Source organism: Nicotiana attenuata, unplaced genomic scaffold, assembly GCF_001879085.1.
Source record: "Nicotiana attenuata strain UT unplaced genomic scaffold, NIATTr2, whole genome shotgun sequence".
Taxonomy (NCBI): Eukaryota; Viridiplantae; Streptophyta; class Magnoliopsida; order Solanales; family Solanaceae; genus Nicotiana; species Nicotiana attenuata.
The window spans coordinates 93335-117724 of NW_017671792.1; the positions used below are offsets into that span (position 1 = coordinate 93335).

Here is a 24390-nt window from a genome sequence, read left to right on the forward strand (position 1 = left end):
TTTGTCGATCTTGATGGCGAAGGCTCATGGCCTAAGTCCCAGTTCAACTGCTGTTGAACTTTGTCGATCTTTGATGACGAAGGCTCATGGCCTGAGTCCCAGTTCAATTGTTGTTGAACTTTGTCGATCTTGATGACGAAGGCTCATGGCCTGAGTCCCATATTGTGGGTGTTGAGTGCTGAAGCTCGGTTTGGATTCGAGACCTTGAGCGGCTCATCCGTTGTCTTCCCAACCAGGGTTTATAGGTTGTCTTGAGGCGATTCGAGATTCGAGATTCCTCCGTGCTGGTTTCCGGCTGGAGCCCTTATCAGGGATGTGGGAGATCTCTTACGAAGATTCTCCCCAAAAGAGAGGGGGGATGGCTTCTTCTTCTTGTTTGCACCATCCGATAGATGAGAGACAAAGGAACTGGATCTCGATTCGAGATCTTCGAGTTTCATCGGCCTGATATGCCGCTTTGGCTTGTTTATGCGGGGCTGCTTCTTCTTGTTTGCACCATCAGATAGATGAGAGACAGAGGAACTGGATCTCGATTCGAGATCTTCGAGTTCCATCGGCCTGATATGCCGCTTTGGCTTGTTTAAGCTGGGTTGTTCTTCCTTTTCCGGTGTTTCTTTCCTTTTGGTCCATGGAAGAACTACGCGATTTTGCTATGAAATCCCCACAGACGGCGCCAAATTGTTTACTCAAAAGTTATCACATATCTTATGAGTGTAAAACAATATAAATAAATCACGGGAAAATCATAGCAAATCGTAATAATCCATTGGACCAAGCGAAGAACATGAAAATAAGTACTCAAGGTTAGGAGAAGAAATCTTAACAGCTTTTATTGATAATATTTGTTTGGTCTGCCTCTCCATGAAGAGGTTCAGAGCCTTACAATGGTGTTTTCTCTTCCCATAAGATGGGTATATTTTTCTCTTCTCTCTCTCTTTTGTGAATAGTGATGAAGAAGCAGCCCCCTTTCTAGGGCTTCCACTCTTAGTATTTATAGATGTGAGCTTCGTGAGCTGGCAATAAATGGCCGTGGCCACGCTGAGGTTCCGTCCCCACGGGGGAATGAATGGGCCGTGCCCTCGTAGATTAAATCGGACAAGAGTCGAATCCTGTTATGAATAAGTGGCCATACCACTTATTAATTATGGATTAGCTCAAGACGAGATTAACTCCGTTAATTACCGTGAGATCGGATTTTGACCCATATAATATTAATTCAACACGTAATCTTAATTAAGTACCTAACGAACTTGGAAAAAAAAAAAGTGCTTTTAACTTTTCTGGATTGATGTGATTAAAAAAAATTAAATCAGGAAAAAAATGAAAAGAAACGATTGGAAAAAAGGAGTATATACTGTCTCCTATATACGTAATACGACTTTACGGTATAAGAATCTCATTCGAAAAATTTCTTCCTTTTGTCTTTCCGTATTCCACCCATTCGTACATCCCGCGAAAGAGTCTTGTCGGGAAAAATATAAAAGCGCAGGCGAAGGCGGGGCCGGCTACTAGTCAACAGGTCAACGCAATCACTATCAAGCTGCGGACCTTTATATTAATTCAACACGTAATCTTAATTAAGTACCTAACGAACTTGGAAAAAAAAGTGCTTTTAACTTTTCTGGATGCTTCCTTCCTTGATGTTTATACTCTCTATGGGATTCCTCTCCAGTTTGTGCAGTTGTTTAGAGAAACGACGGAAAAGCGCCGGCGCCGGTGTCGGAGACGAAGCAGATGACAAGGAAGATGGCTTGTTTTTTGAGCTCCGCAGTTTGCAAATTGCAACTAACTTCTTCTCCGACCTTAATCAGCTTGGTCACGGAGGCTTTGGACCTGTTTATAAGGTGCGTTTCCTCGATTTTTGCTTTTGTTCTATAGTTAACCACGGCTCATTTCTCCGCTCAAACGCTAAAATTTTATTGTTTTAACGAAATACGAACAGCCGATTAGGTACTATAAAAAATGCCTACAATTACGGGAGCAATTGTGGTTGTTTCGTTGCATTATTGTTACATTTCGCATTAATATGTCTCTAAGATAGGAGATTCACTTGGAAGCCGTGGGAGATGATTAAATAAATAAATGTGTCCCTATCTAAGAGCTTAAACTTTTCGATTAAGTGGTGTATACAACAACAACATACCCGTAAAGTACCACTAGTGGGGTCTGGGGAGGGTAGGATGTATGCAAACCTTACCCCTACCCCGGAAGGGTAGAGAGGTTATTTCCGGGAGACCCTCGGCTCAACAGAAGAGATAATAATATCAGAAAAGAAACGCAAGAAGAGATCTGTAACAACAAAAGAAGCAAGAGAAGTAATAATAATATCTTAAAATACACCAAATAAGTGAAAGTGAGTGCAATAATACAATCCTATGCAAAACAACAAAATAGTGTGAACACAACATAGACCGCTACCAGACATAGGCAAAACTCTATCAGACTACCCGGTACAAAGAGGGAAAAACTATGAATTAACCCTACACCCCTAATGCTCGACCTCGTACAATCAACGGTACAACCCTAAGGATATTTGCTTGTTTTAACATGGTATAAAACAAGTCCTTAGTTCAAGTCTCATCGCCCCACGTTAACAAAAAATATTTCCACATAAATCACATTTGCATGTGCGTGTGCCTGTTAATACATAGTTAAAATAAATACATATGTACACCTTTTGCACATCTTAAGCTTTTAGGTGAGTGCTCATACAATCAACGGAACAAGTCAAATTGCTGTTTGTACATGTAGTATTTACTGTTGCGCAGCTAAGATTATTGTGACACGCTATCTTTGGGCTTTTTATCTTATCTATATGAGTAGTGCAAAGGAATATGTTTGCTACCCCAAGCCTAACATTCACTGTTGGGAATTCCTAGGTAGTATATAAAATGATTCACATGCCTACATATGTATTCAGCAATAAACTATTCCTGTGATGTTTCATAATAATGCTGCCAACGGCAACAAGCTTGTCAAAAGCTAATCTTGACTTCTATTTACAGAATTGGGTGGATTGTTGTGTTGATTGTTGGGTGGTGAAATGTGGATGATTTGATATAAGGTACAAAAGTGGTGACAATCCTGGCAAATAATGGACATGAGATGGATTGTGGTGGTTGTGGTGATCAAACAGTAACCATGATTGCAAAGGGTTGTTTGTTCTCTGTACTGGTGATAAGCTCTTGGACGGGAGAGAGAAGGTCAAGAGGCAAGTCATGTGGTGCTTTTGATTTAAACAGAGCTGGGCAGAGGCTGTCGGGGAGATTATTACTGATTTTTTTTTGATAAGGAGATTATTGCTGATGTTGCTTTATAGTGCCTAAGTCCTTTTAAGAACTGCTAATTTTCCATGTAGTACCATCACGGACTCCTGCTTAGGAGCTGAACCTGAACCTGTAAAATAGTATTCACTAATCACTAACAAGTTTTCATGCATCACAAGCATTCTAATCTCATCGGTCCAAGTGAAAACTAAATATTTTAAAATTCCGGGACTCCAGTTAATAATTAATTCAGCTGTCTGAGCTAGTGAACTTTATATAGTTGCTATAGTTATATAGTTCAATGTAGGAGATACAAATTCTATCTTGAATTAATTTTATTATTCTTTTCTTCACAGGGACTGATGCCAAGTGGTCAGGAAGTTGCTGTAAAGAAGTTATCCGTAGATTCAAGACAGGGAATAAAAGAATTCACTAATGAGGTGAAATTATTATTGAAAATTCAGCACAAAAATCTGGTTATTTTGTTCGGTTGTTGCGTGGAAGGACCTGCAAAGATGCTTGTGTATGAGTATCTGCCAAATAAAAGCCTTGACTGCTTCCTCTTTGGTAAAATAAACACTCATGATGCCAAGAATTTCTTGAATACCATCAGGCTCAGGAAAAACTAATAAAGTGCGATTTTTCAGCTAAGGAGAAGTCTCCATCTTTGGATTGGACGAAGAGATTCCAAATAGTTTCTGGTATCGCAAGAGGTCTTCTCTATTTGCATGAAGAAGCCCCTGTGAGAATCATACACAGGGACATTAAGGCCAGTAATATATTGCTGGACGAGCAATTAAATCCAAAGATCTCAGACTTTGGTCTGGCGAGGCTGTTTCCAGAGGATGGCACTCATGTAAATACATTTAAAATCTCTGGTACATAGTGAGTGTTATTTCCTTTCCTTGTATTTTTTTTTTTTGAATCACCGAAGGAAAGAAATAGGGGTTTCTCTGCTCCCATTCCTCCTCCCCATTTTTTCAGTGCAGGCTCCCCCTTAAACTTATTGTCATCTGAGCTGCTTCTGCTGAATGCAGCGGTTATATGGCTCCGGAGTATGCATTGCATGGTTATTTGTCCGTGAAGGCAGATGTGTTTAGCTTTGGCGTTTTGCTATTGGAGATTGTAAGTGGAAGGAAGAACAGTGATCGGCGGCTTGATCCACAGAAGGCAGACCTCTTAATCTATGTAAGTTCCAGTCCCAAAAACTTCAATGTATAGGTTTTGTTTATGTGATTGAGCATGTGCATGATTTGCATTGCTTTCATGAGTTTTGAGTTTAATTTCATACTTGAATATCACTAAATACTAAGGGATCGTTTGGCTCAAAACCAGATTATCCCATGATAAGTCCCAGGATTATAACCCGGATAACTTATCTCATCTTTTATATGGGATAAGTTACACCTCAAGTTTTTGGTTTGAAAATAATACTGGTTTTAGCTAATACCTCCGACCAAACACAGGATAAACTTAATCCCAAAATTTATACTGGGATATCCCACCTACTCCCGGACTAAATGACCCCTAAGAGGGCTTGGCCTGGGAATCAGATATTATAACTTGCTGTCATGGGCATTTCTTGAAAGTAGTATTACATCTTAGAGCATAGTTGGTCAGACAACCAGTCAGTTGTTGTTCGCTGCTGCACATTAGCAGGAAAAAGTGACTGGCAGTGACAGCCACATAACCTTCCATTTTCATTCGTGAAGAAGGAAAAGATCTAGAACAACTTTTGATATTCAACCATCCACTCTCCTCTAGAGTAATTTGAGGGTGTAGAAATAAATATATTCTCTCTCTTTTTACAGGCCTGGGAACTATTTCAAGAACGGAGGACCTTGGAGCTTGTTGATTCTTGCCTTGAAAACTATGATGCTGATGAAGCAGCAATGTGTATTCAGTTAGGATTACTGTGCTGTCAATCTACTGTTTCAGATAGGCCCGATATGAACTCTGTTAATCTCACGCTTTCAAGTGATTCATTTACTTTACCAAGACCTGGTAAACCGGCAACACAAGGCCGTGTAAGCAGATGGACAACTGATAGTTCTAGTGCCTTGACAAAAAATACTACTACTAATACTAATGCCAGTAGTACTTTGACTGATGAGACAAATGCTACTAGTTCTACCAAGGCTTTTGGAGGCAATAGTTTTGTTGAGGATTATTCTAGAAGTTCTATCTCCTATTCTTCTATGAACGAAGGTAGATGACCTCATTTCAGAGACGAACTAGGATTTGAACAATTATGGGTTTTGGATTATAGTTCTTTTAAGCTATTGTGTTCTAAATTAATAATTTGTACATATTCATTGGACATCTTTAATACAAATACAGAGTTTGAACAAAATCTACTGCGTTCGGTCGAATCCGCAACCAACACTGTGGCTCCGCCCCTGCCTCATTTGTACTGTAAATTTGTAGTGAGTTCGTTATTTTCCGTGTATATTTTGTTATTTACCTCATTTATCAGTTCACTTTGTGTGTGCGTGTGCCCACGTGTTTAATATATGTCAAATATGTCTTTCTCATCTTCTTGGACTATATTCATGTGCAATCTATTATAGGAAGACACACTAAAATATGGTCCTATTTCTAAGCTTATTGTGTAAATATAAAGGACCATAACAGAAGCGCGTGACTTAATGGTACTAAGCTTAACAAATTATTATTCCCTCCAGTTTTAAATGCTAATCATTTTGGCAAATTGAACAAATTAAATGCTTAACAACGACGACATTACCTCACTAGTGGGGTCTGGGAAGGATAGTATGTACGCAGACCTTACTCCTACCCGGAGGGAGTAAAGACACTGTTTCCGAAAGACCCTCGGCTCATGAAGACGAAAAGAGAAAAGACACAATATATCAATTTCATCAGCAGAAACCAAAGGAATAATAACGGCATCATAAAAATCAGAAAATAGATGAAAAACAATAGCAATAACCAGTAAATAGACCCGGCACCATGAAAAACGAAAGAGTAGTGAGAACACATCATTAAGCACTAGCAATCTAACACAAATTCTATCAGACTAGCCTCACATAGTTACGAAGTAGAAATAGTCGCAACTACCTCCTACCATATAACCCTAATACTCGACCTTCACAACTTTCTACCGAGCGAGTAACGCCATGTCCTGATGATTTCGTCCACTTAAGAACAATTATTTGAATCTTGCTAATGACCTACATTTTTTTTCTCCGAGCTAACGTGTGACTTTTTAATAGAGTGGAGTTGTGAATTTAGTTAGATCCAAAACCAAGATCCGAGGAACTTGAAGCTCGAGTCAACATATATTTCTCCCAAGACACGATTCAATAAACGTAGACGACTTATGTCAGTATTTGTTTATACTTAATTGGAGTGTAGGAAGTAGAAAGGAAGTTGTGAAATTGGGTGCATGTGGCATGGGTTTCAGAAAATACACAAGAACCCACGCCGCAGTTATAGCCACCGACTACTGACTCAGAATAAACTAACACATCCCATTCTGATTTTTGATTCTACCATTCATTATCAGCCATCTCATTTTTTATACTCTTTTCTCAATACCCTCTCGCTGATTTTTTATGTAAAAGGTTCACCAACTGCAGCTCATCATCTTTCTCCATATTGCTTTGCTTTTTATGCTGGGAAAAGGGAATAAAGCCACTTTTAAAAGTTTCTCACTCACACCCATTTGAGAAAAGAAGATACTTGATCCCTTTGCCCCTGAAAAACACCAGTTTGAAGATACATACTTTTTTTTTTTTTTTTTTTGTTAATTGAAACAATAGTACTCTTTCTAAAGGCATGCCAAATTGGGAGCTGAAGCATTGTTGCAAGCATGAACAAATCGTCTTTCTCGCCACTCTCGGCGTTTGCGCTGTTGTCATTCTTGCTGTACTTCCTTTCGCTTCTCCCTTTTTCTTTTCTATCACATTCATACACTCACAAATTCAAGGAAAAGCAATTCCTTTAAAAAAAAAAAAAAAAAAATATTGCTTGATTTTAACAATGGATCTTAATTGTGGAAATGTTATGTGTATCGCTTGGAATGATCCTTTCCCTCTTTATGGGTGCTCTGTTTTCCTCCTTTTTTTTTTTCGTTTCGAAGCGTTAACTACCATTGTCTACTGTAGAATACTAGTTGAGCTAGCTTTTCTTAAGCAGTTAATTACCTTTGGCCTCTTTTCATCAGCAAACTCAGACTTGTGAGTGCTGAATGAAGTACGTACTATTTATCTTGTGAGCTAGGGGCCGAGGTGGATCTAGGAATTATATTTGATGGTTCAACCTCTAGGTCTTGCTATTGTATCCATTACATTTTTAAGTTGAACCTGTAGATGATGTGCTATATCCGCCACTAGCTAGGGGTTGATGCTTTTACCAGGTGAAACTAGTATAAAAGTGCCGATCACGAATTAATTGAGGGTCCAACATGTTGGATCCATAGCAATGGATTGGTATGATTTTCACTATCTTCTTAATTGTCTATGATGTGTCAATGTTGTAGTTATGGTAAAGTATAAACAGTTCAAGTTTACTTGTCTTCTACCTTTTTGGAAATTTAAGCTGTTGTGACTATCTGTGACCATTCCTTTTGGTGATAATCTGTTAGTATTTTTTTCTTGCAGCTTTGGAGGACAGTGCTACTACTACCTTTCAAGCTTGTGACCGTGTTTATTCATGAAGCTAGTCATGCTATAGCTTGCAAACTTACCTGCGGCCATGTAAAGAGTCCTTTTCTCTTTCTTTTAATCGTTACGGTATGATACTGTTGGTTCATATTTCCTGCGAGCAGTGGCGAAACAAGGAAATTCAATAAGGGTGTTCAAATTTTGAACACCCTTTGCCAGTGGGCTATGCAAGGGTGTTCAGAGTCTATTTTTTATTCAATAACAAGTAGCAATATTTTACCTTATACGGACGTATAAGTGTTCAGTTGACCACCCTTGGGCCAACATACCTTCGCCCCTGCCTGAGAGAGTTTTTTATAATACTGAAAGATATGACACTTGTTGGAAGCTGAAAATTACGTGTTCTTATAGTTGGATATTGTGATGGAATATGATAGTTCACCATTTATAGCTTTAGAAGTTGCATCATCCTTCACTGACCAGAACATATTCATTAATATAACTGCCAGAAAAGAAAATTAGTTTTCGATTGATGTTAGCTAATAGTATACTATTACAGTTCGAACTGTTGTACTATCGTGCTTCATAGCAGTAGTGAGAAAAAGAAAACCCTGAACATATTCAGTGCTTGTTTCAAGTTCCTTATACCCGGGCATATTTCTGAGTAATTGGGAACATTGTTTTAGGAACTATTTATTAGCTATGCCATTGCCACATATATGACTGTGTACATACCAATTAATAAATAGTCCTATCTTCAGCCTTATGTGACAGAATGGATCTGTGTTTCCTCTTTTAGCTGATTTTATGAAGCTTGTATTCACCTGCAGGTTGAGGGGATACAGGTTCATGCTGACGAAGGTGGCACTACACAAACACGTGGTGGCGTATATTGGTTCATCTTGCCAGCTGGATGTATATTTTTATCACTTCTCTAGTTACATTTTAATTTCAGTGGCTGCAAAGTTCTTATCAAAATGAACTGTGAACTTATTGATTTTGTTTGTCTTGGTTGATTTGATATGTAAATAATCTTGGTACTAGAATAATGTTCCATATTTCTTATGTCTAAATAAACATTACTATCTGTAACATGCCTATAATGAGTTTTTCTCTTTCAGTGACTGATGTTAACTCACATGACAATCTTGTTTGGATCATGGAATCGACTTTATTTTCTCGTTTATAGATCTTGGTTCAGCATTTTGGGGAATGGTATTAGTGCTTGCATCCACCAAGCTCCTTACAGCAAGAATTGCAGCAGGATGTTTACTGGTCACACTAATTGTTGTTCTTTTTGTGGCTAAAAATGTGAGTGACAATCAATTCCCAAGAGCATCTCAAATTCATCTTAATGGCCTAGCATAAATGTATGAGATGTGCATTTTGAAAAATCCGTGTACAACTCAATGTAGCAGGTGTTCTGAAATGTAATTATTATCTCAGTGTCTCCTTTGCAACAGGACTGGGACATTTTTTAACTTGAGCTAGTTGATATTGGATCTCTAAATAATAATGTACTTAATATGCATGGTTCTATGATGAAGTTGCAGTACTTGTCTTACTGATCATGTCATGTCTCTTTTCTGCAGTGGACACTCCGCGGCCTTTGTATTGGTAAGATCATTCAGCCAACAAGGTTGTATAATATTTTGAGACCATGAAAACTAGGCCAAACTGATATTTGAACCTCAAACCGTCAGGATTTGTTCTCTTCCTTGTTGTTGTGTGGATTCTGCAAGAAACAACAAAGATTAAAATTCTGCGGTACATCATTCTGTTCATTGGTAACTTTCAGTCCCTTCGCCTAGTAATTATGCAAAGTTTCATGCACCATTGAACTCTTTTTCCAATGTATGAACTCTTTTTTGCTCATTAAAGCGTTGCTGAAATGCAGGTGTAATGAACAGCTTATTTTCTGTGTATGGTAGGCCTACAACTGTTTCACACCCTTCTTTATTTGATAAAATTCTACATTAGCATATTTGATGCCTGGACATGTTATTAATTTATACAGATATCTATGATGATCTGATATCGCGAAGAGTACACCACAGTGATGCTGAGAAGTTTGCTGAAGTGTGTCCCTGTCCTTGTACTGGTGTTGGCTGGGGAGTCATCTGGTGAGCTCACCTATAACTTAAAAAAGCAGCAAACCATCTGACTTCCTTAAATAATAATCCTAGTAGTTCTTTTGCTTAAGGGAAAGTCACTTGCAGGGGACTCATTTCTTTCTTGTTTCTCTGTGGAGCCACATATCTTGGTTTAGTGATCTTATCTTGAGGTATGCCTGCTAATTACACCATTCATTATAAGTCCTTATGTTTTAGTTAAATCGTATGTTTCATCATCATCTTCTCATCACAACAACACCACCTCCCCCCCCCCCCGAACCCCCCGGGGTCGAGTGAAGAATCTCACATGTATACAGAAGTTATTGACTGAAGTATCATTGGATTCTAATTTCAATACAGGTGCTTCTACTCACTCCTATGTGCATGCGCATCTTGGGCAGGGTGGTTTGGGAATGGGCAATGTAGTTTTATTCTGTAGCCAGGCACCATCATAAGCTATTAGTTCTTCCAAGCTACAAAGAGTTCATACTTATGGAGATCCATCTTAAAATGAGCATACAAAGGAACACATTTACCAATCTCTCACTCTTTCTGGAGATAATTCTCTTCTAATTCTATTGTATTTTCTTTTTCTGGCACATAAAACAAGAATCGGTTCTGAATCTTTTGCTTGCTCGTTCCGTACTCTTTTGACTTAAGTACTGCTGAAATTGCTGTGGAATCATGAGAACATTGTCATGTGCTTGTTGTGGTTTCTTTCTTTTACTGATGAATAGGCCTTCATCTTAAGTGTCCTAAGCGACAGAGTGAGGCATTGTAAAGTTTAAATTAGAGCCAACTGATGAGAATCTATTGGTAAATAATGCAGGTAGTTCGAATTGAAATTTGAACCAGCCTCTTCCTGGATGAGAAGTTGGATTTCTGCAGTTCTTACAATTACAAACATATACGGATACTGCACGACCAGAATTCAAGAATTATACCAATTTATATCTCATATACCAAAAGGATGTATCGTACATTTCCTCATTAAGCATCCAGTCATAGCTTCATTCGATTTGTCTTTAACAGTATACTGTTGTACATATCAGTTTTAACATAGTTTCTTCACCAAACTAGTAGCTTTCTAATTTTGGATATTTTTGAAAAAGTGACAATACAATTATGTCAAAAGGGTACCTTCAATTTTATCTTTATTTATATTTCTGCCTATACCTGTATTTACACACGAGTCCGGAACTAAAATGTGGTTCTTTTGGACTCAAAGAACCGAAATGTATAGAAAAAAAAAAGATGGTGACCATTTTATATGTAACGCCCTTTTAAAGGGTGCTATACCTTAACGGTCGTTTGCCCAATTAAGTATAGCGCCCTTTTAAAAGGCGCTATATATATAAAGCCTTAATAAAACGCGTTATATGTATTATGTGGGCCCACCAATAATTCTTCTGGGCTTAACTGACATAACAATAATTCAACTGGGTATAGCGCCTTAAGCTAAGGCGCTTTTCCTCCCATAATTGTAACCCCCGGACTGGTTTCTGCCTTATTTAAAGAGGTTAAAGATTTTGTAGAAATCCATTCATAAACATTTCCAAGTCTTCTAAAATATTTCTTCGTTAAGTTATTTTGCATTTTGTCATAATGTTTGAAGAGCGAAGAATTAGGGTTTCATTATATTGAGGGAGGGGGGAGGGGGGAGGTTGTGGTGGCTAATAACTCAGTAAGCTATAGTTTATCTCCACAGTATCATGTAAGTTGCCACTTACAATGGAGTACAATAGATTGGTATCGTTGTTATGTAATAAAATGAGTGTGAGCAAACGCTCGGTGAATATTAAAATGGCCGGAAAATATTCCTATTCTATGACTCCGCAAGGGGTTGCTTGTTATGCTGAGTAAACATCGAATACGATGAAACTCTAAGAGATTTTTTGAGGACTCTGGATGAATACCGGGAAATTCTTGTGATAAAACTGTTGGAAATGTACGTCAAGGCTGAAGACGTTTGAAATAATGAGGTTACGCAAAGTAGGGATATCCCTCAATCATCGGGTGGTTATTTTGGAGCAATTTTAGCCGAACAGGTTCCAGGTGAAAGAGTTTGGCCTGATCTAAACTTATCTCCACGGACGAATGAGGAGCGAGGAAATAATTTGTCTCTAAACGATCCACAATACAAGTGGTAAACTTAAATTTTCCTTTTTGTTAAGATGTATATTTTTGTGTATTGAATTTGTATTAACAGTCATATATACACAGGGTATACCGGCCAGATATGAATTTTACAAGTTATGAACCAACACCCACTTGGAATATGTCTAGTTTTGGTTTGTTGGATTATGGTGGTCTATCGGGGAGTCATCATCAACAGGATAAAGTTCATCATGGGATATCAACACATTATGATTTATAAGTGAATATATAAAGTTATATGTAAAGTTTGGATCAAGTTGAGCAACTCATTATTTTATTGATTGTGCAGTGAAAACGAGCAACTTGATGGTCATGTCCTTACTCAATTGCCCGAAGACGACATATTTAATCGGATCTGGAAGATGCACAGAGTCAGGAAGAGAAAAGTGATTATGAACTACTAATATGCAATACGAGTTTTAACAAAAACTAAGTCGGAATACCTCGATTTAAAGTTTTTTTAAAGTTGAAGATTTGGTGATTTGAGCCGAAACGAGCAACCCACTCCGAGATAACGCCTTAGCTAGGACGTGGGACCGAGAATCTATGCTTTTTGTGGGACTGGTAGGCTCCACTGGAGCATTTTACGTCAACAAGGGGGGACCGCTTATTTTGTTTTTTAATTGGGGGGGGGGGGGGGGGGGGGGAAGGGATGGGAGGGATCGGTTTCTGTTTTGTGGGGAAAGGAAAAGGGATGACTTTTTATATAAGTATAGCGCCCTTTATTAAGACGCTATAGTAGCGTCTTAATAAAGGGCGCTATACATTCCCGTCCAATACATAGGTTCACTTATAGCGCCTTTTAAAAGGGCGCTATACTTAACTAGGCAAATGGCCGTTATGGTATTGTTCGACCGAAAAGTTTTAAGCCCTTTTTTGTTAAACCAATTCAATAAACAGATAAAGGGTGAATCCAAGTTAAAAGTAATGAATTCCAGATCTGAAGTTTAACAACTTTAATGGTATAGGACCGTGTTCAGGTCAACGAATATCAAGTTAATGTTCAATGACTACCAATAAATGTGAGAATGAAAACATGCAATAAATGTGAAAAATGGCATTAAATGTAATAAGAAGGAATTTGTCACCCAAATGTTGAATGAGATGGATGATTCCTTCTTCTAACTATAGCATATGACAGCAGACTGTGGAAATGAACAAAGTGTTCTTGGATCTTGTGAATAAAAGAGGAATGTTTTGTAATGGAATCGAACAGAGGAGACAAGACAAGTTTTTTGTATATTCTTGGCAGGCGGCCCTTTACAAATGTTCTTATCAGAAAAATTCAGAAGACCTTTTTGTTTCCTCTCTCTTTATAAGGGATGTTCCTAGAAAACCCTAAAAAGTACAATTTGGGGGAATATTCAATGGAATATTCCTATTCATAATCCTAGGAATATTCTGACAATTACAATTGTTCGTACTCTACTCGACCTCGGCACTGGTCTCTCTCTAAGCGACTCCTCGCCACTGGGCGTGCTTGGTTTCGACCTCGGCCTCAGCTCGTCCGTATGCATTCGCTAAACTAGACCTAATTTTGACCCATACAGGTATAGCGCCCTTAAAAAGGGCGTTATATATAAAATGATCACCAAGTTTTTTCCCCACACATTTCGGTTCTTTGAGTCCAAAAGAACCACATTTTGGTTCCGGATACATGCATGTAACCACAAATATAGCCGTAATCTTAAATCTATCTATTCTACACCGAAGAAAGGCTGATACAAACTACTTGATAAATAAGACAAAAATTGTGAGAAGTAGTTCTATACAAAGAGAACATTTTAACCTTTTGATAATAGGGGGAAAAATGAAGTTCAACATAAACATTAGGAAACTATTCCGAATGTTCCATTCACACAGGAGTCCTATAAGCTCTTTCAACTATAGCGTAGTAAAATTAGCAACAAATGAAAATGATTACCAAGTATACAAGCATCTTAACAATTAGTATATGTAAAAGAGCAGGATTATTTATCCTCTAAACAAATTCTAACAATACGTCTGAAACAACGGATTCCACAAAAACCTCGGTACAGGAAGACGACTTTATATTACTATAAAGTTAGGGGACATTTGGTACACGCTATAAGGTGGGATAAGATGTAAGGTTAAATTTATACTATGTTTAATTGGCAATATAAATTTAACCCAGGATAAATTTACCAGCAACCAAACATAATATAAATTTAATTCCCAAACTTAATCCTTGATATCCCACTTTGTCCCATCAAAGTTTTAGGATTAATTTATCCCACCTCCCAAGTAGGATAAATTAATCCATTATAAACCCGAAATAATTTAGTCCAAGTATCAAACGATCCCTTAATGTAACAAGGACAAAACTCATTGCAGCATATAAATCAAAATAAAATTATCATACACCTTGCCATGCAGTGAGGACTTCAAATCTAATAATGCACCAGAAAACACCAAACACAAGAAGAAAAAACCTACAGGAGATAGCAACTCAGTAGGTGGACAAAGGGCTAGGACATTTACGAATACTGTGTAGGACCAGAATTAATTGCAAGCAGCAAAATCAACGAGTTCCAAAGATAATAACACCTAGGTTCAGCATAAAATTATGGAAACAGCATGGCAAAAGATTTATAAAACAAGTTGATTATCTTTCGAGCAGATTGCAACAAAATTCCATAGAAACTCAAAAACAGTTTTAACACCTTCCTCTGCCTTCCAAACAAAATTTAAATGCCAAAATTTTATAAAGTAGCCACTAATTATAGTTCTGCATCAAAGAGATCAAGACCACTACTTTGTATGTTTTAAGCCTCCATGATGGGGTACTCGAACACATCTTGTTTTAAGCCTCCGTGATGGGGTACTCGAACACAACATCTTTGCCTGAAAGCTTCCTGTAAACTGCAGAAAAGGTCTCCAGCTTGTACTCGGTGTTGTTGCGCTCCTTGGGGTCCAAGAAGACCTGTCCAGCACAAACAAGCACAATGAAGAACTGAGAAAAGTTGACAAATATAAATAAAACTAAAACATGTTGCAGAAGCTTCCCTTCAGATTGAATCATGGTTTTCTTTACTATTAAAATAACCCTGGAGTCGATGTAATTAAGAAACAAATAGGTAAAGTGGATCTTCCGGTTTTCTCCAGTAATAACAGTTTCGCCAAGTAGGACTGGAGACCCACAAAAGTTAAGCAACATGATACGAGTATTTAATTTCAAGAGTCTTGCCTTCATTATCTTGGATCCATCGATGCGATATCTAGTTCGCTTCCCAACAATCTCAGCTGGTACAACCAAGTCCTCCAATATAGCATCGTGAACAGAAGTAAGAGTCCTGCTGCGGGGCCTCTGGGCAGCAGAGCCTCTCTTGGGGGGCCTCACTATCCTCCTGGTGGCAATGAAGATTACATCCTACAAGAAAGTGAATGTCAGGAAATGCTAAAAAATCACATTCTCCGCGGGTCGATTCTTGCATGAATATTCTTAGAAATCGAATATCAAAAGAATACAGGAAAACTCAATATTGAACATGTATGCCATGTCTGGCATCGCAAGCAAACTGGTATCATTAAATAAAGCATGCAAGAGCATCATTTCAGAATTAAGTTACATCAGTTAATTCATTGTTAACCTAAAATGTACACAAAATACCAACACTATATAATTACTATAGAGTTCGCCACAAGAAACAGATGGATGCAAAAACGTTCTTTAAATCATCAGTGCATGAACCCAAAGATTGGAGTACAACAATTAATACCTAAAAGGATTTCCATACTTCAGAGTGGCATTACAGTGAGAATCGTCCAAAGAGAACAAATAATTAAGAGTGGAGTATAATCTTTTGCCCAATCACACAAGAGATATATTGGTGGAATCCAATGAGCAAAGTATGCAATCTTTTAAAGCTCATCATTGGATCTTTTTGATAAGGTGATTCATCACTGGAATTACGCATATGTTTTAATTGCATTACCATATTGTCAATAATCTTAATACAATAACAAAATGTGGCACAATTCTAATGCATAGGTTTCCAGGTACAAACTTGAAGACATACACAAAGCCAGTGGCAGCAGGAAGAAAATGGTCGATGGTTACCTTTCCACTGAATTTCTTCTCCAGCTCCCTAACAAGACGAACATGGACCTTGCGGAAAGCTTTTCGCAGTCTGTATGGCACGTGAATAACAACAGCTTTCCTACTTCCAGACACATCAATTTGACTGCAGCAGCAGCCAAATAAATTAATTATCACAGAACAATCCAATACATATTTACTAACAAAAAATTTGTTAACACCACTCTTACGCTGCTGAATTGATGTATAGATCCTTCAATTCACTTTTCAGCTCTTGGTTGGTGTTTTCCAAGTCAAACAAAGCCTGTTCAACAACAAAATTTATATCTTCATTCCACAAACACAAAATTATCAAAGGACGGATTGAAACTAAACAATAACCAGAACAGTCAACTAAGAACAGCACAAAACCTGTGCAACGGACTCCTCAAATTCAGAAGGTTCAGCATCTTTGTCTTTGTGAATCTTTTGCCTTGACGTGTACATCTTCACAGATCTAAACAATCAACTGATTCAGCTATAAACCTAAAACCGCTATAAATAATCTGTAAAAACTTATCAACTAGGAAATAAAAATTCAAAAAATGTAACATTTTCTCCTGAAATTCTTAGGCTCTATCCTGATGATACAATATACAATCAAACAGGCATTGAGATATACAGCTAATTACCAGCTTAATTAACTATTGTTCAGAAGTATGAGCATTCGTCATTTTTTTCTTTGTTCATATTATATGGAGTAGTAATTCAGAAAGATTAAGATCACAAACTTGAACTAATTCATGCATTTCTAATCAAATAGGTAAAATGCAGCAGAAAACGTCTATTTCTGTCAATTCTCAGGTATTATAATTCAGTTTTACGCATACTTTCTTACTAGTAAGACAGAGATAATAAATTGCTTTAAAAAATGGAAATTTGTCGTAGATTTGAGGGGAAGTGAGTACTGAAGAGGCAATGGAACAGAGAGAAGAGTACCTCTGAGTGTTCGGCAACGGCGGACAGATCTGTGAGTGTGCCGGAATCACTTAATCTGACAGAAGATAAAAACCCTAGTTGCTGGAAGTGTTAAATTATTTATAAAGAATAATCAACGGCCAGGATGAGACCAGGAGCTCTGTGCGGTTCGGATTCTGTGGGCTGAAACTCGAGTTAACGGAATAAAATTTCAGCCCGTGTTGTGTACATCTAAGGCCCAATATTGCTGCCTAGCCCACGTTATTGGACAAACAAGGGGTAAAATTCATAAATAGACACTTTTTAGTCTCAATAATTGAAAAATAGCCACTGTCATGGAATTTCACCCCTGAAATTTGAGAGGAACTTTTACACAGTACATCCGTCACTCAAAATAATAGTTGAAAAATTTATATTTTTTGAATATTAATGTATAATATAATTTTTTTTTTTTTGGTAACTAAATTATTTTATTAATCACCAAGTATCAATTACAAAACTATAGCATAGCTAAACACAGCTTGCTATTCTTCTCTATACTCATCTTACTCTACTACCTAGAAACATAGGCTATACACAAAGGATTTGTTTCTAGGAGTGATTCTAACACTAACTATATAGGCTATTTCCTTTGAAATCTGCTCCCATGTATATATCATTTTAAACACCTGTGCATGTTGAGTTTTCCCTTTGGCTTCAGAAATTGACCAATGCAAGAACTGCTGCCAACTGTTGAATCCCAGAAATTGCCTACCAATCCAGTTACACATTTTACTCCATACTTGAGTAATATATTCACACTGCCCAAACAGATGATCTCTTGTTTCCACTTCTTTCCTGCACATTGCACATTCTGTATCAACGGATATCTTCCATTTTTCTAGCCTGTCACATGTCAACAATCTTCCCTGTACCATGAGCCATATTATAAACTTTGCTTTTGGTCTTGCTGCATTATGAAACATCAATGTATTCCATTCCATCCTTCTGTAGTCTCCTAGCAAATGAAGGTAGATTTGTCTGATCATGTTTTTCCTCTGATTTGGTAAAACATGTCCAGCTTCCAATACACTATGAGCCTCAATTACTTTTCTTACCATCCAGCATGCTTGTTGAGGTATTGTCATTGTACTCATTTGTTGATGTTTGATATAGTAAGTATGAATCCATCGGATCCACAACTTGTTTTGCTTATGTGCTAAATCCCAGCAGGTTTTGGCTATAGCTGCTTTGTTCCATAATTTCAGGTTAACTATATTGAGTCCACCTCCTGCCTTAGGTAAACAAACTCTATCCCAGGCTATAGCCTTCTTTGTAATCTCATTTGCTCCAGACCAGACATAGGACCTGCATATCCCTTCTACCAATTTCACCACCTTTGTTGGCAGGATAAACAGTTGTGCCCAAAAAGCCTGAATCCCAAACAGCACACTTTGAACTAACTGGACCCTCCCTGCATATGATAGAGTTTTAGCAGTCCAAGAAGTAATCCTCTTAGTCATTTTATCAATAAGAGGTTGCCATTGCATTAAGCTCAGTTTCTTTGTGGATAAGGGAACTCCTAGATACTTGAAGGGAAGTTCACCACTTGCAAGTCCCAGCATCTGCAGAATCTGCTGCCTTTCTGTCACACGAACCCCTCTAAAGTAAGCTTCACTTTTACTAAGATTTGCTTGTAACCCTGAGGCTTGAGTGAACTGATTGAACTTCTGCTGAAGTGCTTTTACTGTCTTCAAATCACCTCTAGCAAATAGAAGTAGGTCATCTGTAAAGCTTAGGTGAGTGATCCTTAGCTTTGCACACCTAGGGTGATATTTGAACTCTTTCTCCTCCTTCAGCAATTGTATTCAAGAATTAAAGCTAACTGAGCTGAATTAGGAAGATGACTACTATACTTGGTCCAACAAGCAAGATGATGGGGACAGAATATGGAGCAGAATAGATAGAGTATTTGGGAACTATGAATGGATGATGCAATGGGGGCATATAGCAACTGTATATGATCTACCATTTATATCTGATCATGCCCTTATGTGTCTGACATTTAATGAGATACGGAGAAGCAGGAAGATTCCTTTTAAATTCTTTAATGTTTGGGCTGACCATGAGAGATTTATGGCTGAAGTACAACAGATCTGGAACCAAAAGTTTCACAAGCAGAAAATGCAGAATGTGTGGATGAAACTCAATGTAGAGGACAGTATTGAAGAAACTTAATGTAGAGGAATTCAAGTTCATCAAGAGGAAGATAGAGATGGGCAGAATTGAACTAGAACATGTGCAAAAAATCATAGATGCTGACAGCAATTATGACCTGCTAAGGAAAGAGAAGAAATTGATGCAGAATTTGGAGAAATGGAGTATGATTGAAGAAGGAGCTCTGAAACAAAAAGCCAGGGCAAAATGGATTCAATTGGATGACTCTAATACTAGATATTTCTCTGCTGTAATGACAGAAAGGAACCAAAGAAAGCAAATTGTAGAGTTGCAAACTATTAGAGGTAATAAGATAACTGATGCAGAAAGTATTCAAAAGGAGATAGTTGATTTCTATAAATCACTGATGGGAACTGCTTCAAACTAGCCAGATTCCTGCTTAGGTACTCCATAGCAATGGCAAATAGGTATGGTTACATAGGGTCACCCTGCCTCAGTCCTTTTGCAGCATTAAAAGGTTTTGTTGGCTCACCATTAACTACAATTGAGTAGTTGATTGTCTGTACACACTCCATAACCCAGGATATGAACAGTTGGGGAAATCCCAGTTCCTCCATCACTTGCTTCATGTAATGCCACTCCACAGAATCATATAATTTTTGAAGATCTATCTTGATCATACATCTAGGAGATAAGTTTTTCCTAGTATAAGCCTTCACCAGTTCATGTGCCAATATAATATTGTCTGCTATCTTCCTCCCAGGTATGAATCCAGCTTGAGCTTCATTGATCACTGTACCCATAACACCTTGTAATCTGGCTGCTAGAACTTTGGATATCATTTTATACAAGACAGTGCAACAGGCTATAGGTCTGAATTCCTTTACAGTTTTAGGCTTAGACACCTTGGGCACCAGAGTTATAGCTGTACAGTTTATGGTTGTATACAACTTTCCAGACTTGAAGAAATCCATAACAGCTTCCATAACTTCATCTTTTACAATAGGCCAAGCTCTTTTGAAGAACACTGCATTGTATCCATCCACACCAGGTGCTTTATCATCACCAACTGAGCACAGTCCTTCATAGATTTCCTCTGTAGTCACATCTTTGCATAACTCAATTCTTTGCTGTTAAGTGAGTTTAACTCCATTACACATAACCATTTTATCTATAGCGGGGAGGGTTTGAGCCTTGAGTTTCAGCTCTTGTAACTGGATTCCCATGCTTCATATCTTGCAATTGCAGAACAACATTAAAGTCTCCACCAATTATCCAGGGAACAGTTGTCATTTGATCTATTGCTTTTAGATTATTCCATAACTGCCTTCTCTGCTCAACTGTATTATACCCATATTACTATAGAGATTGCATATTCTTCATCTCTCATAGCATTTGTGACAGTACGGTGAACAACCTGTGCTTCTGCTTTAATCAGCTTCACTGTATAGTAGTTAGAATCCCATATAACCCATATTCTACCATTTACTGCAGCATTGTAGTTATTAATCATCTCCCATCCAGGTGTTATATGCTGGCTAACCTATCTAGCCTTATTCTCCTTAACTCTTGTTTCAATGATCCCTGCTAGTTTAATATTTTTGGTTTTCAAATAATTCTTTAGCTCCTTCCTCTTATACCATTTATTGATACCCCTTACATCCAGATAATCCACTTCATTTATTGAGTTTTAAAACCCCCACCTCTGTCATGAGGTAGGGTAGTGTGACCACTTGTACTTGTTGTTCCTCTTTTTGCACTACTTCTACTAGGCAGTTGAGTTAAAATAGGAAAGTTTTCAAGACTAAACACCAGGGCTTTGTTCTTCCCTTAGTCCAAATCTCCAATTGACTGATATTGTCTTGCTTGTTGCATTTGCTCTAGTACACATTGCTGGGATCCTTCTTTGTCAATTGCTGTTGGTCTCTCTGTCATTCCATTTGTCTGAGGCACCTCTATATTAGGTGGCCTTGGTTGTGCCTGTTCTGCATTAACATCATTTGTAACAGGCCCTTTAGTTCTCCACTCACAGGTAACTTTCTTTGGCTCTCTTCTTCTTTTTGGTTGAACCTCCTTTTGGTCTTTAGGTTCTTGCTGAGTATGACATATATGCCCTATAATTTGGCATTTGTCACAATACACTGGTTTCCATTCATATATTATCTCATGCTGAAACATTCTTCCTCTAGGGTCCATCACCATAATCTCAGTAGGCAAGGCTTTAGTCACATTTACTTCAATAAGCATCCTTGCATAGGAGATTCTTGTTTGCTTAGTGGTACACTCATCAGCAAACAGGGGCTTACCAACAGCACTAGCAGTTTTACTTAATGCTTCATTTCCCCAACAGCTCATTGGCAATTTTGGAAACATCACCCATAGGGGAATATCGGTTAAGAATTCCTTGCTAATGTCGAAATCTGGGACCAAGGCTTGAGAATTATTGGCCTATTTCGTATAGTATGAGGACCAGCATAAAAAATTCTATGCATATCAGATATATTTTGGAACTTTATAACATAATGACCATCTTCATGAAGAAACAAATCTGGTTCTACAATATCAAGCCAGTGTTGAGCAATATACCTTCCCATAGCATTATATCCTGGATTTTCACCCACAATATATGCAATCATCGCTGCACTCCACCTCTCTTCTGCTTCCTTCACATCTTGCATCTCAAGTTGAACCACAGTTTGTCCATCTATAATTTGAGGAGGCACATATTTCAGTGCCATTCCATGAGTAGCAACTCGATTTTGTTGAAACAGGTTTGACCACATTTTGCGCTCAGGTCACCGATCTGTAGTATTCATCTCATTAACCACTGTATTCACTTCATCTCTGCATCCATTTGCTTCCTCTCTTTGTTCAATTTCAGTTTCCTTGCTTGATTTGACCGGCACCACCACCTTTGTTACTGTTCCATTGGAGCTACCTTCTATTCCAGCAATTTCCTTCATCGAGCTTTGCTTAGCTTGAATTGAAGTGCTCATCGCCAGTTTCCTACTAATTTCTGAGCTATTTGATGGATCAATTTCACCCTTTCCTTCTCCAACTCCGTCATGTTGCTTCGGTGTTTGCATGTCCTGTCCAGCCTTCGATTTGTTGCTAATTGAGCTTCTGATGTTAGAGATCGGTGTCTTAGGAACCTTCCTTGGTCTTCCTCTTCCTCTACCTCGCCCCCTAGCCATGGTAGCCACACTGGGCGCACGTTTAGCTAACGTGAGCTGAGAGCATGGTGAAGACGTTCAATGAATTTTTCTTTGCTCTTATATAATATAATTTCTTTAGACAAAATAGTGTATATTTTTGTGTATTTTACTAGTGGTACCGATCAAATGTGTAAAGCTCAATTTAACACCCCATGGCACTGACTATTTTTACAAAAATAGAGCTAATGGCCAGTGGGTACTATTTCTACACAAACAAGGTAAGTCCCAAACGTGTGAGTATCATAACCCATCTCACGTGAGGAAAGTATTAAGGGGAAAGTGCACGGTTAGCCACTAATAAGACGTGTATTTACTTTTAAGCCATTGTTTAAAATGTCTTTAGTCTTTAGCCACTGCTTTAATAAATTTTTACCCGCCCGGACAAAAATACCCTTCTACTCATAAATTTCAAGACCGAGTGTCCTTAACTTATGAGCTTGTTACTGTAAGTTCAGAACTAGTTGTCCTTAATTTATGAGCTTGTAAGTCTAAGTTTAGGACTACCTGTCCTTAACTTTTGAACTTGTAAGTCTAAATTCAGGACTACATGTCCGTAACTTTTGAACTTGTAACTCTAAGTTAAGGACTACCTGTCCTTAATTATGTGCTTGTAACTCTAAGTTAAGGACTACCTATCCTTAATTGTTGTGCTTGTAACTCTAAGTTAAGGACTACGTGTCCTTAATTTTTGAACTTGCAACTCTAAGTTCAGGACCAAGTGTCCTTAACTTATGAGCTTGTTACTATAAGTTCAGTACTAGCTGTCCTTAATTAATGAGCTTGTAAGTCTAAGTTAAAGACTACCTGTCCTTAGTTTTTGAGTTTGTAACTCTAAGTTCAGGACTATATGTTCTTACCTTTTGAACTTGTAACTCTAAGTTCAGAACTACATGTCCTTAACTTTTGAACTGGTAACTTTAAGTTCAGGACTACCTGTGAATTCGGTATAAATATTGTTTATACTCAGAAATAAACAATGTTTGATGCATTGTTAAAAAACAAGTTCTACACCAAATGGTAAGTATCGGATGTTAATTCTGCAATAAAATTAAATTTCAAAGAAACATGATATGCATGTTTTTCTTAATATCTGACTTTGGAAGATGAAGCCGGCCGCTTTTGAACAAATTTTAGTATGCTTTGCCTTTGGAAGAAAATACAGCTTTACGTCAATGGTTGATAAAATACGCAAAGCATGCGATCAATATTCGGTGCAGAGAGTGAAGCGAGGGTTTGGGAAGAAAAGCAATGGAAGAAAGGGTAAAAATATCTTTTCATATTAATTTTAATAGAGTAGTGGCTATTTTTGCTCAACATTAGAATTGCTGGATAAAAAATAAATACCACCTTAAATAATGGCTACCCACGCCATTTTTACAAGTATTAACGAGCAACTACCTCACCTAATTTTTCTTCAATGGCTGAAACTTATAATTGTATACTACAATGCAATTGTAAATTCGGAAAAGGGTCAAAACTGTCCCTCAACTATTCAATTTGGCACAAAAATGACCCCCATCCACCTATTGAGCCAAAAATATCCCCAACGTTACCTTAGTGGCACAATTATGCCCTTATTACTAACGGACTTATCTAAAAGAAATAGAAAAATCTAATGAATATCCATGTGTTACCGTGCAATTGGCCTAAATATAAATTCTTGCTAAACTAAAAAGAAAAAACCACCATAACCTGGGTTTTGATTGACCCGTCCAAAAAAAAAAAAAAGGAATACCCCCCCCCCCCCTCGATTTTAAAACCTATTAATCCAAACCTGATTTTAAAAGACAATGTAACTTCTTCTTCATCTTTTAGATTATGCAAATGACAGAATTTGTG

The 24390-nt window shown here is 37.7% G+C and overlaps 3 protein-coding genes across 4 annotated transcripts; 2 read left to right on the forward strand and 1 right to left on the reverse strand.

Moving 5' to 3' along the window:
• Positions 1 to 1585: 1585 nt before the first annotated feature.
• Positions 1586 to 5715, forward strand: LOC109210240 (putative receptor-like protein kinase At4g00960). The gene is made up of 5 exons (XM_019373620.1): positions 1586 to 1844; positions 3623 to 3833; positions 3914 to 4151; positions 4304 to 4454; positions 5078 to 5715. Exons 1-5 carry the CDS (start codon positions 1626 to 1628, stop codon positions 5480 to 5482), a joined length of 1224 nt encoding a protein of 407 aa, XP_019229165.1. The 5' UTR covers positions 1586 to 1625; the 3' UTR covers positions 5483 to 5715.
• A 913-nt stretch (positions 5716 to 6628) lies between these two features.
• On the forward strand, positions 6629 to 11162 carry LOC109210241. Of its 2 annotated transcripts, XM_019373622.1 has the most exons (10): positions 6651 to 7154; positions 7889 to 7984; positions 8722 to 8806; positions 9081 to 9202; positions 9484 to 9508; positions 9595 to 9678; positions 9789 to 9818; positions 9909 to 10014; positions 10111 to 10175; positions 10835 to 11162. In XM_019373622.1, exons 1-9 carry the CDS (start codon positions 7065 to 7067, stop codon positions 10172 to 10174), a joined length of 702 nt encoding a protein of 233 aa, XP_019229167.1. In that variant the 5' UTR covers positions 6651 to 7064; the 3' UTR covers position 10175; positions 10835 to 11162. The 2 variants fall into 2 exon arrangements, with proteins under 2 accessions (XP_019229168.1, XP_019229167.1); XM_019373623.1 differs by lacking the exon at positions 10835 to 11162 and having other exon boundaries at positions 6629 to 7154; positions 10081 to 10168.
• Positions 11163 to 14735: 3573 nt separating this feature from the next.
• LOC109210242 (40S ribosomal protein S7) lies at positions 14736 to 17302 on the reverse strand. The gene is made up of 6 exons (XM_019373624.1): positions 17201 to 17302; positions 16634 to 16718; positions 16453 to 16526; positions 16244 to 16367; positions 15371 to 15553; positions 14736 to 15106 (listed from the first exon to the last, which is right to left on the reverse strand). The coding sequence occupies exons 2-6, from the start codon at positions 16706 to 16708 to the stop codon at positions 14987 to 14989; spliced, it is 576 nt and encodes a 191-aa protein (XP_019229169.1). The 5' UTR covers positions 16709 to 16718; positions 17201 to 17302; the 3' UTR covers positions 14736 to 14986.
• Positions 17303 to 24390: the final 7088 nt, after the last annotated feature.